Source organism: Lepidothrix coronata, unplaced genomic scaffold (genome assembly GCF_001604755.1).
Source record: "Lepidothrix coronata isolate B3197 unplaced genomic scaffold, Lepidothrix_coronata-1.0 Scaffold98, whole genome shotgun sequence".
In the NCBI taxonomy this organism is placed as follows: domain Eukaryota; kingdom Metazoa; phylum Chordata; class Aves; order Passeriformes; family Pipridae; genus Lepidothrix; species Lepidothrix coronata.
Window position 1 is genome coordinate 987,741 of NW_016690278.1, and position 18,327 is coordinate 1,006,067.

Sequence of the window (18,327 nt, forward strand, 5' to 3'; positions counted from 1 at the left end):
ATAATGAACAGATAAAATACTAACAGGAATATTCATTATAGAACCAACACATTTCAGAGAACTGTAAAATAACTGAATTCTGAAGAGGCCTCTGGATGTTACCTAGTCCAATTTTCACTCAAAACAGGGACAACTCAGTTCATTTCTCAGGTCTCTGACCAGTTGACGTCCATCTGTTTTCAGGGGAGAGGAACTACAACATCCCATTTCAGCACTTCATCATGCTAATTCATTTTTTTTGCCTTGTTCTACAGACTTCCACATGCTGCAACTCATGCCCACTGCCTCTCCATCCTGTCACTTCTTTCCAGACACAGATCAACAGAATCATTTCAACATCTGTTGTTCATTTATATTCCAGCTAAAGGGAGGCATAATCCTAATACCAACACGCCAGGAAAATAATATTTTCCAAGAAAGTTGATGTAGAAGAGGCCATGCCCATCCCTATAACTCTACGTTTGCCTATTCAGTTGGAGCATCTTAAATTACTCCCAGTATGATGCCATCTGGTCCTGCCTCCATGTCTGTTTGAAACCCAAGAATTTCCAGTAAGTTTAGCCTCAAACTTTCTCAAGAGTAGGTACTAATTTTTAGTTTGGAATAACGTTGCATCCCTTTCCCCATGTATCACAAACGGACTAACATGAAACACTATCAACCATCTCTCCCCAGATAGATCGAATTTACCTTTCTAAACACAGTGATACAAAAAGGAGGATACCAGATTTGCCAAGAACTTCTGTTTTCTACTAGATACAACCTAAATGTAAATAAAAATATGGAGGTACAAGAGCTTCTGCAGGGAACAGTGCACCCAACTAACTTCATATGGGCCACTGTAAGTAACACATTCAGAAAACTTACCAAAGCTTGGGGTTCTGACTCCTCTTTCTTCTCGTCCTCCAATAACACTGAAGTTTACTGTGTAGTTGGGCTTAGGTGCTGTGCTGGATTTAGTCTGAGACTGCCATGAAGTACTTGGTGGTTTTGGGGATTTCTGCCACTGATTTCCCAGCTTCTGAGATGGAGCAGTCTTCTGACTAAATCCACTACCCAAGAGTCCACCACTGGAGGAACCTAAAAATAAATACTAAGTTAGTTGTTCAGTTTAATACAAGTACAACAGTTTAGTCTTGACATATAACCACAGAGCTCACAGTGATGCCACGATACATGAGAAAACGTAACAGAAAAGTGTGAGTAAAATGAAGTTAGAAGAGTCTCATTAACAACTAACTTGAATAGGAGGAACTAGAGACTGAAAGTCTTCCAGCCTCTTACAACTCAAGTTCTCAATTGTCAGTTTCAGCAGAAGCACCCACTCTTGTCTGATGGGTCAGGCATGTGTCAGACCAGAAGATAATTTGGCTGTGACAGTAGTTATGCCTCCCAATATGCAGAGGACAATGAATAACTAAGCACATGATCAAAGAAAGTAAGCATATTGAGAATATTCATTTTCAAATGAATGCTTTCAAAAGTCTCTAGTGATTTCTTGCACTACTGTTCAAGAAAGATGAGAACGTTATTCTACAGCAGCATTCACAAGGAATATCACATGAGCTAAAAAAGCACTGCAGGAGATACTGCTGTGATCATCCCAGTGTGGTACAGCCCAAGCTTCTCTGAGTATACACAGCAATGTAAACTCAGTTTGCTCTTTCAAAGCTGTTTCCTCACCCTTCAGCTCTCTTGATTGCTCTCTTTTGTAGCTGCTGCTTATAGTTATAACTTGCACAACAGGATGTCTTCCCCTGGGCCATGTACAAGATACCTTACTACAGCTTTAAATACCACACCTGATACAACCTAGTATTCAATACAACACCTGATATAATCTAGGAATATACTGGTTTTTCAGGAAAGCACTCAATTGCAGTCAACTCAGTTTTCAGCTACTTATAACTTGTGAAATTCACAAAAAAATCTGTTACTAGTCAGAGTACATGACCCTGCACTCTGAAAAATTATCTCTTTCTACTATTCTTTCAAAGCATTCTACATTCATTATTCCAGTCTTCAAGGCTACCAAATTCATCCTGTAGGGCAAGTCAGTGCCTCACCAGCCACAGAAACTTTTCAAACACCACACTCCCACTTCCTTATACAAGACCATTCCTAGAAAAGAAGAGAGGGATGACGCCAACTAGCATAGAACAGAATTGGTATCCTACCACTACCCTAATACAGTACTTTTAACTACCTTTAGCTATTGCCTCTTTTGTTTTTATATAGCATTCACATGCAAGCAGCTTGCACTCTCGTAAATTCTCTTCCAGAATAACGATTTGTATGCGGACTCCAAAAAACTCCCATGAAAGAAACAACACTCAGTCTGAAATCCAGTTCTTGTAATGCCTTGAAAATTCATTTCAGGTCTGAGAAGGTTAACTAGGATAGTGACATTTGACTACTTTTTAATGCAGTCATTTTTCCTATTGAAAGGTAACTGAAAGACTAATGAATTGATCTAAGTCCTGCTAAAATCAGTTCCATTTCTTCCACTGGATTCAGTGTGTGCTATACCTGCATCTTCGAGTCAAAGAAAAATTGATTTTTTTTTTTTTACTGTCACACGATCTGTAGATTTAACAAGTCTGTTAATTATTAAAGTAGAAAATTTTTGTAATTTGTTTACTCCCAACCAGCCTCTCCTTCAACATCAGAATTTTGCAAGCGATTATGCACAAGCAACATAAAGAAGTCAAACACTGCACGTTACCTTGTGCTTCTAGAAGATAATTCCACTGGCACTCAAGTCAACACACAACGTTAACTGCCAGGGCAGCAGAGTAAAAACCTCCATCAGCAACAAGCTAAGGGAAAAACATGTTTCTGCAATTCAGCAACACTAGGCTGTTCTGAATCCTTCCTTGTACTCTTGGCAGCTGGTCACATTTATGGTAGTGTGGGTACTGAAATGAAAGGACCTCAGCTCCTTTTGCTGCCCTTCATTTTAGCACTGTTTGAGAATGCTGCAGAGCTAATTCCTGAATTTCAGGTGAATATAACATCCTGGAACAAGTGTAACTCTGTGTTGTGTCTTACCTTCCATAACTCCTTGTGCCCACCACTGCAAACTGACAAACGTTCCTAATGCTTTTGGCACTCATGCACATGTATGGGCGTGATTTGTGCTCATCTTACAAACCTGGTGTGAGCAGCAGAGCCATGAAGGTCTACTGAATTCAAAGAAAAGTACGGAATTAACAGGAAAACAACTGTCGCTTTGGAACTAACAAATTTAACTAATTTAATCCAGCTTTCATTTTATATCCTTCAAGCACAGTACTAATCAACGCTAGGTAAGAAACCTCAGGTTCAGTTACTGAATTAGCACCCTCTGTTTTCTCTTACCATCTCAACGAGATTCTGAAGCATTAAGTATTTTCCACTGTTTCTATACCACAGCTGTGGTTTCTTCTGAAATATTATTTTGGATGTTTCACACAATATCTGTAAAATTCAATCTTTTCTTGTTACTCATCAGCTCTCTGCAATTGCCTCAAACTGGTTGTTAACAATGAAAGGGAAACACTTTCCTTATAGGCTATCAGTAACATTTGTTAGTACAAGAAGCAAATAAAAAAAGTAGGGGCATTAAGTATAGTCTCTCAAAAGTAAGATCTTACCTGGAAGACCAGATCCAAGATTGGCAAGATCAGCAAAAGGATCTAAGTTCTGAGATTTCGCCTGGCTGAAAGACAGACCTGAAGACACACTGGACTGGCTCCCTGTGGTAAAAGCTTGACCTGTATAATAAGAAGATGTATGATGTACATGGTCTATTTGGAAATTGAGAGAATGAATAAAAGCACTATTTCCAGAACACCTTCTGCAAACCTCCCCTACATTCTGCTTCATGACACCTTTTACCAAGAATCACAATTACTATATAGAATTGAAACTATTTGATCCCTCTGTCTTGAACTTAAATCTGAAAAACTACGTGAGTGCCTTATTAAAGCATCATTCAAGCAACATAGCAAAAATGCATGAAGACATGTTCAGCAGTGTCAAGTGATTAAAATGACCAAGTCTGGAGTATTCCTTATTCCCTCTAATGGAAAAATTTAATTCTATAATACCTTCACTAACAGGCTTCAGCTGTGGTGACGCTACATTACTGCTTGTTGAGGAATCTGCCCAAGAATCCCATCCGCTTAAGAGATCCGGGTGGCTTGTAGATGATGATATTTTAGGTGGCTCTGGTGCCAAATTCCCTACCGAAGAAAAATGAAATCTTATTTTTTTTAAGAAAACCATCACGATAATGGATACTTTGCTAATACCAACAGAAAGGGCACCACACCGTCTACTACAATGATCAATCACATAGCTTGTTTAAATTTCTCAGTAACACAGTTATGCAGTCAAACAGGACTCAGAAGGGTTTTATCACTGGAATTCCTTCATGTATATTTAAAACACTACCCACACTTCATAGGTAAGATATTTGCATGCACAGGCAATGCTATGAATTTAACAGCTTAGGTCTCCTGGGCAAAAGACTAAGGCTAGAAAGCCAGTGGTGCTTCATGAATGGTGTTCTTCATCACTCAGCAGCCTGGGTCCTACACAGGTGGAGCCAGGTCACTTCAAACTGCAGGTTTGCCTAACCCCAGCCTGTTGTGACAAAGGGAGCCCTTGACCAACTAATTGCCCTCTCAGGTGCAACACATCAATGAACCCACACAATTAATAAGAGGAAGGCTGATCTCTTCTGGGAAAAGACTGAGAATCTCCAGCTCCATGGTTAAAAGTCAGTTTTCTATATGTGAAACAAAACCACCATGCCATCTAAAAACAGGCAACAAAAAAGTCACATTCAAAAGGATGCAAGGGTGCTTCCACTAACTCCTAGAAAGTGTTGCATCCAACAGAAGGTTACAACTGCCATCTCTGACATTTGCAGATGATTCCCCACTTGCTTACACACACAGCACGAGGTGAGCAATCCTCAGAATAAGGTTCCATTCCTAGGTATGGAACACTCAAAGCTACATGCCTCAGCAGCTCTGAGCATTCAGCTTGTGTAGACTCACAGTGAAGCACAACAGCTCTTGAATCTCATCTCTATTTCAAGGCTATGACAACAGTCTGTGCTACAAGGACAGGCTGTACTTCAGTAAAACCAAAGCATTCAGTAGTGTTCTAGGACACTTCAAAGATGTAGCATTTAGAAAGTTAACCCAGCCATCCTTACAAAAACAGTGACATTTTGAGGCCTTGAATGTTCTGAGTGCTACATCACAGTCTTTCACTTTTCTTAGCTTTTCAACTTTATATTCTGAATATTGATAATAAATCCTTGTAATTGAGGAAATAATTAGAAGCAAATTAAATATCCCCTCTAGTATCTCAATCCACTATATTACTATATATATACATATATAACTATATACTATATATTACTAAATATTATTTACACTTAGATCTTACAGCTGTAAATACATCAAATACTCTGCAACAAATATCTGCCAAGAGCCTGTATTTCAGCACTACTCTCTGCTGCATGTGAAGGAAAACATCAGAATAAAATGCTGCCATTTCCAGCCCCTTCTCCAGGGCTTCAGCTTCATCTCCCTGCCTCTGAAACCATGGGAGAAACAGCATGTAATTCCCTCAGTACTCAGGACCCCAGCTATCTGCTAAACAGCAGTGTCACTGGCTACAAACCTCAAAGTATCCAGCACCATCTACTCATCAGCTTAGAAATTTGTTCAATTATATGCCCCTCCCAGGGGACATACAAGCAGCCTTGAATTATTTTAAGTATCAATTTTTAGGCTAGAAATTGTTTTGGCTTACAACCTCCGCTATTACTAGTTTGTGTTTTTTTTTTACAGAGGCTTAAGAAAATTAACAACCACATATGAAATTAACTGTTATAAAACCAAGTTGAGAGAAATAAGCATAAGGTAAACTACGGTTGAATGCATTTGAAAGATTGAGAACACACTATGGGAATCAGCTGTTTTATAACTGCTGGCTTAAGAGCAGTCAAGTTGATCGCCTCCCCCACTCTGAACTAAGCAGGAAGTAGCCTACAGCTGTGTACAGCAGTAAATTCACTATTAATAGTAAGAGCTCACATACATCCACTACACTTTTATCACAAAAGCCTGAAACAATGGAATGTGCAACATACTGAATAGTTGACATATTACTCATTAAACCGTTCATTCTCATGCTATATTCTTTTTAGTTGTACAACTTGAGCATTACACCAGATTTTTAACACCAAGGTCAGGGCAAAGAACTATTTCTTTACTAACACTGCTCAAGCCAAGCTAAGATGTAAGAATAAGTTGGTGGTAATCAGATCACACTTTCCAGCTTTCCAAAATAAGAGACCTGCATTTTACTATATCCCGCACACAACTTCACACAAGGTTTTCTTTATTTAACTTGTCATCTCTACAGGAAATCCTTTAATCACAGAAGACAACGGGATTTTCTGTGAACCAAGAGGCTGCTTTATTATGATGCAAGGTTTTTTTAACCTTGTCTAAAGCCTGTCTGAGCACACAAGTTGTCACAGAAACTAACTTCTACTTGGGAGAAGACAACACTGGTCACTCAGGTTTCTTTTGATCACCTTCCACATCTCCTGCTATTTTTTGATCAAATTAGCTCATTCTCACAGAGGGAAATATGTTCCTGACTTGACCTGCATTAAAGATGACCTGCTACTTGCAAATCCAAAACAAAATTAAATTACCTTGTTAATACGTGGCTGTTTAGCAGCAACTGTGCAACAGTTTCCTATTACAGGTCAGAATGCCTTAATAGACCAGATATTCTCTAAAAACTGTCTTTCATTTTAAAACTACTATGATTTTAAATTTCAAGCCACGTTTGAGAAATACAAGGCTAAAATTCTAATCCTTGAACTTGTGTTCACTGAAACACTACAGGTACCTAGAGAGGTTTAGTAATCATTTACTGCCAGTGAAATACATCACTAAAATTTGATTCCAAACACTTATTAATGCTTCAACAGTAGATTCAACAAATCTATTTACTACAGCTTACTTTTAATGGTCACTGGCATTACTACTGATTTATTTTTAGTGAGTTTAAAATTGTTTCTCACTTTAATGACCTCGTGTTTGCACTGTCTTTTGCTCACTTAACACCATTTTCTTTCTTTGGCCCTTCTTTTCCAGTTATTAGTGATCATGTCTTTTCACTCCCACATTCATATTAAAAGCAATATAAGTATTAATATTCTTAACTTTCTTGATAAAAATTGATACCTGTAACTGGACAGAATGTTAAAGGCTCAAACACATACTTCATTTCAGCTGAACACATAGAAAAGCTGTCATTTGAAAGATAAATGTAAAGCAGCACGAAGTTTTAACCCAATTCCTCCACTTCCATAAAGACTGCATAGCCACAGAGAAATACTGGGAAATCACTGTATAACAGACTGAAGAGAAAATGGGTACATTTCAAGTATCTTCTCCTGTGTTGACAGAAAACTCCAGAAGTTACATTAAAATAGCAGGTATCATAATGCATTTACCAGGGTGCAGCCTATCAACCAAAATCAGAAAGAGTAAGCATAAAAAAAATAAGCATTGAAGTCAGATGTAAAAATATTCCTCCTTTTTGTTCTGTACTTGCTCAAATTTACTAACAGCTGAACAATGATGGTGGTCTCCTTAAGGTTGCAGGTAAACATTTAGAGAGCAGAAATTCACTTTTTTATACTTTTCCAACTTAAATTTAATACATGTAAGGGTTCTCTGTCTCCTCTCTGATATGAGGACAAGCTGAGGGTGCTGGTACTGTTCAGCTTGGAGAAAAGAACTGGGGGCAACCATATCAATGTGTAAAAATACTTAATGTGAAGAAAAAAAAAGACTGAGCCAGACTCTTCTCAGTGCTGCCCAATGGAAGGGCAAGAGCCAATGGGCACATTTTTTTCTGTAAGATCAGTCCAACACTGGTACAGGTTGCCCAGCTCCAGACTCTACATTCTTGGAAATACTAAAGATCAGCAAGGACATGGTGCTGAACAGCCTGCTCTACCTGACCTTGCTTTGAGCAGGTCAGGTAGATAACTTTCAGAGGTCTAGAGTGAGTTAGATTTTGGCTGAGATTATAGAATCACAGAATATCCTGACTTGGAAGGGAACCACAAGGATCGTGGAGTCCAACTCCTGGCCCTGCACAGGACACCTCAAGAGTCACACCACGTGTCCAAGCACTTCCTGAACTCTGTCAGGCTTGGTGCTGTGACCACTGCCCTGGAGAGCTATTCCAATGCCTAACCCCCTTCTGGGTGATGAATTTTTTTGCAATATCCAGCTTAAATCTCCCCTGACACAACTTCATGCAGCTCCCTTGGGTCCTGTCACTGGTCACTGGTCTCCGAGAGGAGATCAGTGCCTGCCCCTCCTCTTCCCCTCCCAAGGAAGTTGTAACTGCAATGAGCTCTCCCCTCAGTCTCCTCTTCTCCAGCTGAACACACCAAGTGCCCTCAGCTGCTCCTCACACGGCTTCCCCTCAAGGCCCTTCCCCATGTTCATGGCCCTCCTTTGGACACTCTCTAACGGCTTCATATCCTTTTTATTTTGTGGTGCCCCAAACTGCCACAATATTCAAGGTGAGGCCATCCCAGATCAGAGCAGAGCGGGACAATCCCCTCCCTCACCCGGCTGATGCTTTGCCTAATGCCCCCAGGACAGGGTTGGCCCTCCTGGCTACCAGGGCACTGCTGACTCACATTCAACTTGCCATCGACCAGAACCCCCATGGCCCTTCCAGTGGCACTGCTTTCCAGGCCCTCATTCCCCAGTCTGTACAAATATCCAGGGTTGTCCCATCCCAGGTGCAGAATCTGGTAGAGATGATGCTCCATAGGTCAGTATTGATCAAATCTTCTACTGAGCAGAAAAAAATTTATCGTCTGTTTGGTAACCTCATGCAGTGACAATAATAGTGGCATAAAACTGGCAACTATACAAGTATACAACTGAAACATACAGCTTTTAACTGTCCACAGAACAGACAAAAGCACTGCAAAGGAAGCAGCAGCCAGGATCTTCTCAGTAGAATCAATTACAGCTGGAATATAATGCCTAACCACATGGTAGGAGAGGGCAATCACCTGGGTACCTTTTATTTCAAGGAGGAAGCCCTTATCTCAGTCAGACAAATATTGCATTTTTTTTCTGTTCAGTTTGTCTGTAGCTAACAGACTGCACTCCTCGGAGGCAGGGTCAACTGGACCAACTGCTAAACAAGGAGGGGCAAGTCAGAGCCACAGGCAATAAGCTCTGGGAAGAAAACACTCTGGATTCAGGATAAGCAATGTGATACCACCATTCCTAACTACCTGCAGGTTATAGGTGGCAGTCTGTGTGAGGAGAGGTCTGGGCTTCCCTGTGTTGGACACAGCCAGTTCCAACAGAGCCACCACAGGACAAAAATGAGCCCCTAGATGATGGCATCTTTGGGAAAACATTTTTTAGAAAGGATAAAAAATGCTGCACAGCAGCTGTGAGAGAAGGAAGAGAAGCATGAGAGAAACAGCCCTGCAAACACCCAGGTCAGTGGTGAAGGAAGGGTAGGAGGTACTCCAGGTGCTGGAGTAGATTCCCCTGCAAGACAGAGGGAAGACCACAGTAGAACAAATATCCACACTGCAGCCTGGAGAGGAGCTTACACAGTTGGACATGTCCTGGACGGAGCCACAGCCCACAGAGCAGCGGATTCCTGGCAGGAGCTGCAGCCTCTGGGAGACCCATGTCCCTGTGGCAGTCTCTTCCTAAAGGACTGTAGCCTACAGAACCCCTTGCTCTTGAAAGACTGCATCCTGTAGGAAGGATCTGTACAGGAGTAGGGGAACAGCGTGGGGATGAGAGAGCAGCAGAGAAGAGCTCTAGACTGACCACAACTCCTATCCCTGTGGAGAGGACCCACACTTGTCTTCCAAAGTCACATTATAAAAATCCCTAACACAAGTGGCTCTACCACTGCAACATTTTTCCAAGTGTGTGCTTTTCTTCAAAGAATGACAGGAAGACCAAGCATATCCCAAAGTTTTTTGTTTAAAGATTAATAGATTTTAAAATAAATGCAGGAGGAAAAGGCTTCGCCAAGAATACATCAAAGAAATGAAACAAATAAGATTAGAGCATTACATAATGTACTTTGTAAGTATATTACCAGAATGCATTCAGGTCAAGAAGGTGCAAGCTAGCCTCAGCTTGCATTTTAAGAACTGGTTATATTATAACTTGACTCGCTCATTTCTTTTCCAAGGTTTCCAGAAAATCTTTAAAATCTGAATACAATCAACATAGCATTTTGTCAGCTATAAAGTAAGTTTTGAGGTGTTTGTGTACCCTCAGTTCAAGATCATTGAGAAGAAACTCGAGCTCCTAACAGAAGGTTAGGAATGCTAGAAATCCTCTCACATTATAACCATCAGCATGACATTATACAGGACTCCCTTGCTTCTTGGTGCATTGATATCTGCATTCCCAGAAGACAGAGCTAATTAAAAACAGCAATCACAACAAGTGGATCTATTAAGACACTAATCCACCTTGACTAAGCTGAAAGACAAACACACAGAGCAGCAGAAACTGTTGAGAAACAGAACACCAGAAGCACACTTACCTAAATTTAAGAAATCTGAGCTGGAAGAAGGTGGAAGTGAACTTTGTGTGGAAGGAATTGTATTTGCTGTAGATGTTGATGTTGGATTAAGGAAGTCCCCAAAGAGGTCTGGACCAGACAGGGCTTGATTCTCTGAACTTGATGACATTGTGAATGGATCAAAAGGATCAGCTAAAAGGGAAGCAGAAAACAAAAGTTATCTCATGACAAATTTTAGAATAAACAAAGTTGAAAAAGCCTTACTCCTCTGGGGGTGCAGACAAAAGCAAAGTTCACGTTAGTAACCACAGCAGCCTTCTGCAAATTCTTCGTGGCCAAGAGTCACCACCTGTCCCTTCCTCTAGCCAAATGTACTTCTGCATTGCTACAAAAAGTATCTCAGCCATACACAATATGAAGAGTTATGTCTTCAAACACAAATCCTTAGTAAGACTGCATAAATTCAATAATGTTGTTAATTTCACCCGTTTAAGACACACCTTAAATTTGTGTGACCATCGGCATACAAACAGAAGAATTACATTTGTTAAATGCTCTATAATGCCAAACCTTCAACAAATTTAAAGAAAATGGACTATTATTCTACTAAAAAGAGTATCAAGTAAAACATTCATACTACCATTTAGACTTGAAGGCATTGGTGATTCTGGGGCAGAAAGCACGTCAATGAAAACCAACAGAAGTAAGAGTTCAACAGGTCTCTAGTGCTCACAGTGAAGAAAAACTAATTGGAAGAGTATTTATAGTCAACATGGAGTAACATGTGACAGTCAGCTGGAATCACGGCTTGAGATCTTCCTGTTTGTGCTGCCCTCTAGGGTCAAAACCCTCAAGAGCCCAGGGACTCAGAAGCTGAAGAGAAGGAATAATCCTCCCATAGCGCCCCAGCACATCCTGAGGTAATGACCACATTGTACAGGACTCACTAACACTTCAAAAACAAATCCTGGATTGTCACTAAGCAAACCTACTGTAGCACCACACATACATAAAACCTCAAGTATAACTTTGATGTGCAAAGTGAAATATAACAGTGACCAAATATTCTCACTTCTGCAACTATCTTACACAATTCAATGAAATACCTTGAAAGAGAATGAAAACAGGAATGAGATACAGACATGATTACTGCTCAGGTGTTTCACACAGTAGATATAAGGCATGGTTAGAGAAAGATAAAGTAATAAAGCTTCTCTCTTATAGATCTCTACATATATGAAAACTAAAATGATTCCTCACTGACCACAGTAATGAAGTTCAATAGTGAACTGCCTCAAAATAAAGAAATATTTCAAGTCATCTAAGTGCTCTACAAGAAAAACACTTTGCATTTGTCTGTATATTAAAGCTTTTAGTCCCCATGAATTGTCTTTCCACAAACAAGCTAAGCCTTGTAATAGTTCCCCAGATTATGTTCCCTGAAATCTTACTGTTAACTTCACACAGAGAATTGCTATTCTCAAAAGTTTAGTAATGTGGCAAAGAGCAGATTATCCACTAGTATGAGGAACAGAACACCTTGTTTAAATACCCAATAGACAGCAGTATGTAGCATTTTCTTTCTGGACATCGACCTGTCAACATCAGTAAAACCAGCAAGAAAACATCTTTTAGCAGTACCATTATCCTACTGGTTTAAACAATAATCTACAGGATTTCCAGTTGCCTAGCAGTCTTATGTGATTAACACTTAAAAGTCCCACGCAGACATTTGACCTAAGCAGCACAGCTCTGTACAACTAATGACATTGCTTTACGTAAAGTTCAAGAAAGCAGTAAGTTATGACAATTCTGTGCCTTAGCAAGAGAAATTATTTACATGTGGATTTAGAAAAGGATCTAGCATGTAATGTTTGTATGGGAAAGCTATGGATTCTTTAAGAATTTCCTTTAAATTCAGAATTTTATACTTTTCTCTTTACATGGTTTAAAGCTAATAGGATACTGGCATCATAACTAAATACCTGGATAATGTACCGGAATTTCTTTCCTTCATGCAGAAATAACAGGTATTCTGCACAGAATCTTGCTATAGACCAACATGCCTTCACTCTCTGTGATAGTATGAGTACATGATACCCATTTTCTAAGCACAAATGCAAGCAGCAGTTTTCATGTGTTGACTGGGTGAAGAGTACTGATGTTAAATTCACATACCTGAAGACATGGCTGCTGCTGAAGATGTACCCTGAGTAGCAGCTGGATGCTGATTGCTGAAAAAGAAATCTGTTCCTTGTCCAAGGAGATCTCCAGTGGGCTCTACTGAAACCTGTGATGTGCTACTCACAAAGAGATTGTTCAACAAGTCTGCATTACTTGATGAAGAGTTTCTTTCCGAGATAGGTTGTTTCGGTTCTGGTGATATATCAGAGTCTAGTCCCAGCAAGTCCACACTCTCTTCAGGAAGAGATTTTTGTAATGATGCAGATGGAGCTTCAAAATTGGCTTCAAAAAGCAACTCTCCTTCTGGAGTAGAGTCTTTTTCATCAACAATTACTGTGTTTTCTTCACCCGGAAATGTAGGGAACTCCTCATCTGAAGGATCACTCTCCTCCCTGTCATCAGACAGTTGAACATGATCGTTTTTAGACGAACTGTCCTCTATTCCACTTTCTGGAGTTTTTCCTTCTTGAAGAGAAAAAAAAAAAACAAAACAAACAAATAGTTTTAGATTACCAGGATTATTCTGATGACTAGGATGAGGCAGCAACATATGAAGCAACATCATATGAAGCAACATCATGGCAACATCATATGAAGCCAATCCCTAACTAATCAGAGCTCACAAAAGAATTGATGAAAAAACAACTAAATGTTGCCTACCACCTCTTTGTACAGGGCAGGCAAAGCAGCAGCTCACTACCACATCTGCCACTCTGCAATGCAGGTATTGGGAATTTTTTCAAAATTAGGCTGACTTGGACATTCACCTCAGATCATTGTGCCACTTACAGTTCAGGAGATCTCTCAGTAACTGCTGCTCCACTCAATGAAAGCCTAAGCAGCTGCTGACATTTTTGCCAACGTATCAGTGCCACTGAAAACTGGGAAATAAACTCTCCAACCAGTTTGCTAGATTAGAAAGCTCACATTACTTTATTAGCAGCACAGGCAGGTTATACTCATGAAATTAATAAACACCCATGACATTTCATCAATATATGTGTATATGCTAATTATTTCCGTGAACTTATTTGGGTCTGCGTAGAGGTCTTCTCAGGGTCTTTGGTGGTTGTTTGGCAACATCCTATTTCCCAAAATTCCCTTTTATGGTCCCAGATCTTATGATGAATCTTCTTTCCTTAAGAATATCTCAAATACGTGGTCAGGTCGTGATGCACTTCTCTTACCACTCTTTACTCCAACACTACCTATGTTCTCAAAACTAAGACATCTATTAGTACATATTAATCACTAACGTAAGTAAATAAGGAAGCATTAACTGGCACAAGACTTATTAGTCACAGATGTAGGAAGCTAACAAAAGGCCACACTAATCTCTGGTATTTGTACTAAGCAGTATATAGTACAAAACTAAGCATTAACCAAGAATATAGCGACTATACGCTATTATGCTAAAGCTAAAAGAATTTTCCAACATCTTCCCCCACTGCTGCATAGACTCCTCTTAAAGGAATATAACTTGTTCGGTAACAGCAGCACCCAGAAAAAGGGGTTACACGTGAACTACAAAGTTACTTTTTCACCGTCCTTAAATACTAATCTGGACCCCACTGGCTAGCCTGCCTTCTTTCCTCTGGTCCAGCCTAATTAGGGCTGTGGGAATGCAAAGCTTCCTTATAGACCTTCATGGTTAAGACTTTTACAAGAAAAAAAAAAAACTTTAGCTCAGCATTTAAGTTATGCTCAACACCAAAACCCATTACTTGGTGTTTATCCAAATGAAGCAGAATGACTGCTTTTAGTCAGAGCAGAGCTCACTCTTTAAATAGCTTTTCCTCATAGCCTGGTGAATTAGAGACTTCTGCTGAATAAGAAGGCTTAAGGAGTCATTGGAAGGTATACAAGACAAACATAAACCTGGGAGTTACTTCAGAGGAAAACCTGTACCTTTCCAGTCCAGAGAGTGAAAGAAGTTATTTGCATCAGTACTACTGCTGTGTGGGGATTCTGTATCAGTAGGTGCACTTTCTGACGACTGCTCCAGCTGGGATGCTTCTGCTTCATATTGTGCAGTTGAACCTGGTTGTCTAGGCAGCTCTGGTTTCCCTATAAAAGAGTTTAAGCCAGAACCCTTAAAGAGAAACTTCTCAATCTTCATCATAGAAGCTGATACTTGGCTTGCAGACTGACTGCCATCTGCAAGTATCTATCACTCTGCAAAGGCAAATTCCTGCCCACACTCTGCCCTTGAAATTAGCATTATTGAATTTGTTTTGACTGAAAAAACTGATAAGACCTTGTTTTCAGCTAGGACATTAAATCAGACTCATAGCAAAACACTCAAGCATTCTATTTACATTTGGAGGAAAACGTAACTAACATCTCACTTGTACCAACTGTTCCCTAAAACATGTGAAAGCTATGAACACTATCTGCAATAAGAGACAAAACAACAGAAAAGAAGCAAATGCAGCTGTAGAAAAAACTCAGAGTACAAAGCCAGACAAAAACATGGAGTTGTTAAGAAGCATCACCAAGGGGTTAAGTAATATACTTGTGTGCTGCTTCTTATATTTCTTATTTTACTGAGATCAGATATTAAGTGACTTTTCTGTAGGACTGAGTCAGGCAGAGTTACCTACTGCTAAATTATCTCTCAAAAATGAGTTTTTTTCATGGCAAATTGAGAAGACTCCCTAAATCAGTCGGTATTCATCCACTCTTTGAAGAGAATGGATGAATGCTTCGGAGAAAGCTTCTGGTCTAAATCTGAATACAAAACTGGTAGAGCACTTTTTCACCCTCCTTCCTCATTCTCAGTTGTGGCTTAGAGATGCTGAAAAAAATAGTCTGTCTCAGAAAACATACATGAAAAATCATGATTAATGAAATAGAGTAAATTAAATTTTAATAAGGCAAGCTTATAAAACCAGTTCACAGCACTTGCTTTTGTACTATTTTCTTCCCATCAACTTTAAGAAATTTTTTTAGTGTAACTTGAAACACTTACATCTCATTTATCCATCAGAAAATGGAAGTGACTTAAGAAAATAAGAGTAATTTTTACAGATCTTCATCATCAATGAAACAGCTCAACTTTACTGACCCGAGAGTTGTGTTTACAGTAGGATTAAACTAAGCTAAATAGAAAACTGTATAAATCATAGTATAAACAAAACATATCCTGATTAAAAGAAAACAAGAACCAGCAACATCTATCTGGTTCTTGTATCAAAAGAAATGTAGTTGAGATGTACCATATTAAAAGCATAGAGTAAGATCTCATTTATCACTAAAATCACTATAGTAATCTCCATCATGGCTTTTATCCTGGAAACACAGAGAAGGCTTAAAAGCCTGAATGAAAATGTCAAAGCTAATTACTGATACCAGAAGACACCGAATAGCATCAACTAGAATTAATGCAGGCATCTGCAGATGAAGCACTGTATATGTAGTATTAAAATAAAGAGTCTGCTGGAACATATTAGGAAAAGTCGAGGAACTGAATTACAACATTACTTGGCTATGCCAATGCTGATAAAAACATTTTTAGTTAAGACCATTTGCGAGGAATGCTCAGATGATTTTAAGTGAAATGATACTGGTGCCATCTTAGCCAAATAAAGCTCTTTCAAGACATCTTGCCTACAAATCCTGAGTGTCAAAATTCCATTTGCTAAAATCCTGCAAATGGCATATTCATAGCTTTAAAGCAAGCAAATGTACCCACAGTAGAAGGAAGATAAGAATAATTATAACCCATTACTAGAGAATAATTTAAGTTCCTTCATACAATGCACATTTTCAATGATATTTACAAAAAAACACCACCTTTTAAATTTATTTCACTTAATGGAACATCAGAAACTAAACAAAAGCCTCAAACACTAAGTACATTGGAAACTTCATCATGTTCCCTAGTTTTTCAAGGGATTCATTACCAAATTTTGATAAAATCTCTTGTTGTTCCTCTCGAGTGGAGAAGAGGATCTTGGGATTCAGTCCCTTTATATTCATATTCTCCCACGGTGGCTGTTCACAGCTAGGCCTATCTCTGGGCTCCACCTCTACTTCCAGATTGACTTGAAATAAATCAGGATACTTTTCTTGTATGTCACAGGCATCCAGATCATACCTGTAAAGACACATACAAATAGATGCTTGATACTGATGGTTAATTGGATTAGGTCTACAGCAGTACAAAACAAAAGTTCAAAGCAACTCTAGTATTAGACTTAAAACATGCTGTATTTGTTTACTTTTCCCATATATTTTAAACATGTGGTATTTTTGTACATGATTTTTGTTGTAATATGACCAAAACCTTCAGTTTTCTTGAGGTGAGAAAACAAAAGAATCTTATTGCAATCACAGTCATCTACTTCCTACATTGACTTTATTTCTTCCCCCTCCTATATGCTGATTTTTGGCAGCTTAGACAGTTTCAAAGAAAACTTCCTTCAGTCTTCTACAAAAAGGTGTCAACATACTTGGCAAATTTCACTGTAGTGGCATTTCGAGGCACAAAACCTGTGTGGAACTGAATCTGAAACATCTTCATTGAAGCCATCTGTTGAAAACAATACAGGAAAATGGCATAAACCCACAAGAACAGTATTCACAGTGTTCTGCCTTGAATATAATGCAAAGTATTTTCAGCATTAAAATATTTTAAAGTGTTTGCTTTGCTACAATTTCCATTTAATTCCATGTATACTCATCCTTTGAGACAAACATAAATTCATCTATTACTAACACTAACAAATCAAAATACCTTGAGTCAGATACATCTCATCAGTAACCTCAAAACAGACTATCAAAGTTTTGTGTATTTACAGATCCTGTACTGGAGGCTGAAACAGCATGACCTTTGCTACCTTTCTGAATAACATACACTCAGAAAAACCCACTGTGCAACACACTAATCAGGAAATATATGTCACATAAAAAGTAATTGATTTAAAACAGTTTTAATGTAGCACATTTAAAAGAACACTTCATAAGGCATGCAAAAAGTCTTTTTCTCTGAAAGTTCTCAAGTCAGCCATTTATTCCAGACAGAATTTAAGCCTTTTCTGAGCTGACTCATTTTAATCACACAACTTTCTCAACTCTTTCTTCTCTTGACAGAAAAGCTACTTTTGCATGCCTCATCAGAACGTGAGCATCCAGAAACTGCCACTACAGAAGATTCATGCAGCTCCTGATCTTGCACAAATCCAAATTACAGCTCACTGATAAATCCAGAACATATTTGTTCCCTAGCTTTAGTTACAACACATGTGAAATAGTCTTGCCAGTCCTTACAAAGGCATACAGTAATAGTCCAGAAAATTGAATTATGAAAGCTTTTCTTGTAAATGAGCATTTATTGAACCTCATAACCAGAAAGCAAGTAATAGGCAAAGCACTGACAGAAGGCTGAGGGAAGTGATCTTTCCCCTTTATTCAGCACCAGTGATCTGTAGTCCTGTATACAGTGCTGGGCTCCTCAGTAAAAGAGAAACATGGACATACTGGAAAGAGCTTCTTTGATCCATCCATCCCTACCCTGAA

The 18,327-nt window shown here is 39.0% G+C and overlaps 1 protein-coding gene across 3 annotated transcripts in view; it reads right to left on the reverse strand.

Annotated features, from left to right (window-relative positions):
• Window positions 1-18,327, reverse strand: part of GAK (cyclin G associated kinase) — a 73,753-nt gene that overhangs the window by 8,098 nt on the left and 47,328 nt on the right. For 2 of the 3 annotated variants that reach the window (XM_017822479.1, XM_017822481.1), the window contains exons 18-25: window positions 17,262-17,341; window positions 16,713-16,906; window positions 14,716-14,874; window positions 12,802-13,272; window positions 10,645-10,815; window positions 4,092-4,226; window positions 3,636-3,755; window positions 868-1,080 (exon numbers count right to left, since the gene is read on the reverse strand). In XM_017822479.1, coding sequence (XP_017677968.1) covers window positions 868-1,080; window positions 3,636-3,755; window positions 4,092-4,226; window positions 10,645-10,815; window positions 12,802-13,272; window positions 14,716-14,874; window positions 16,713-16,906; window positions 17,262-17,341 — 1,543 coding nt within the window. The remainder of the gene's footprint in view (window positions 1-867; window positions 1,081-3,635; window positions 3,756-4,091; window positions 4,227-10,644; window positions 10,816-12,801; window positions 13,273-14,715; window positions 14,875-16,712; window positions 16,907-17,261; window positions 17,342-18,327) is intronic. The other variant, XM_017822480.1, reaches the window with a different exon arrangement.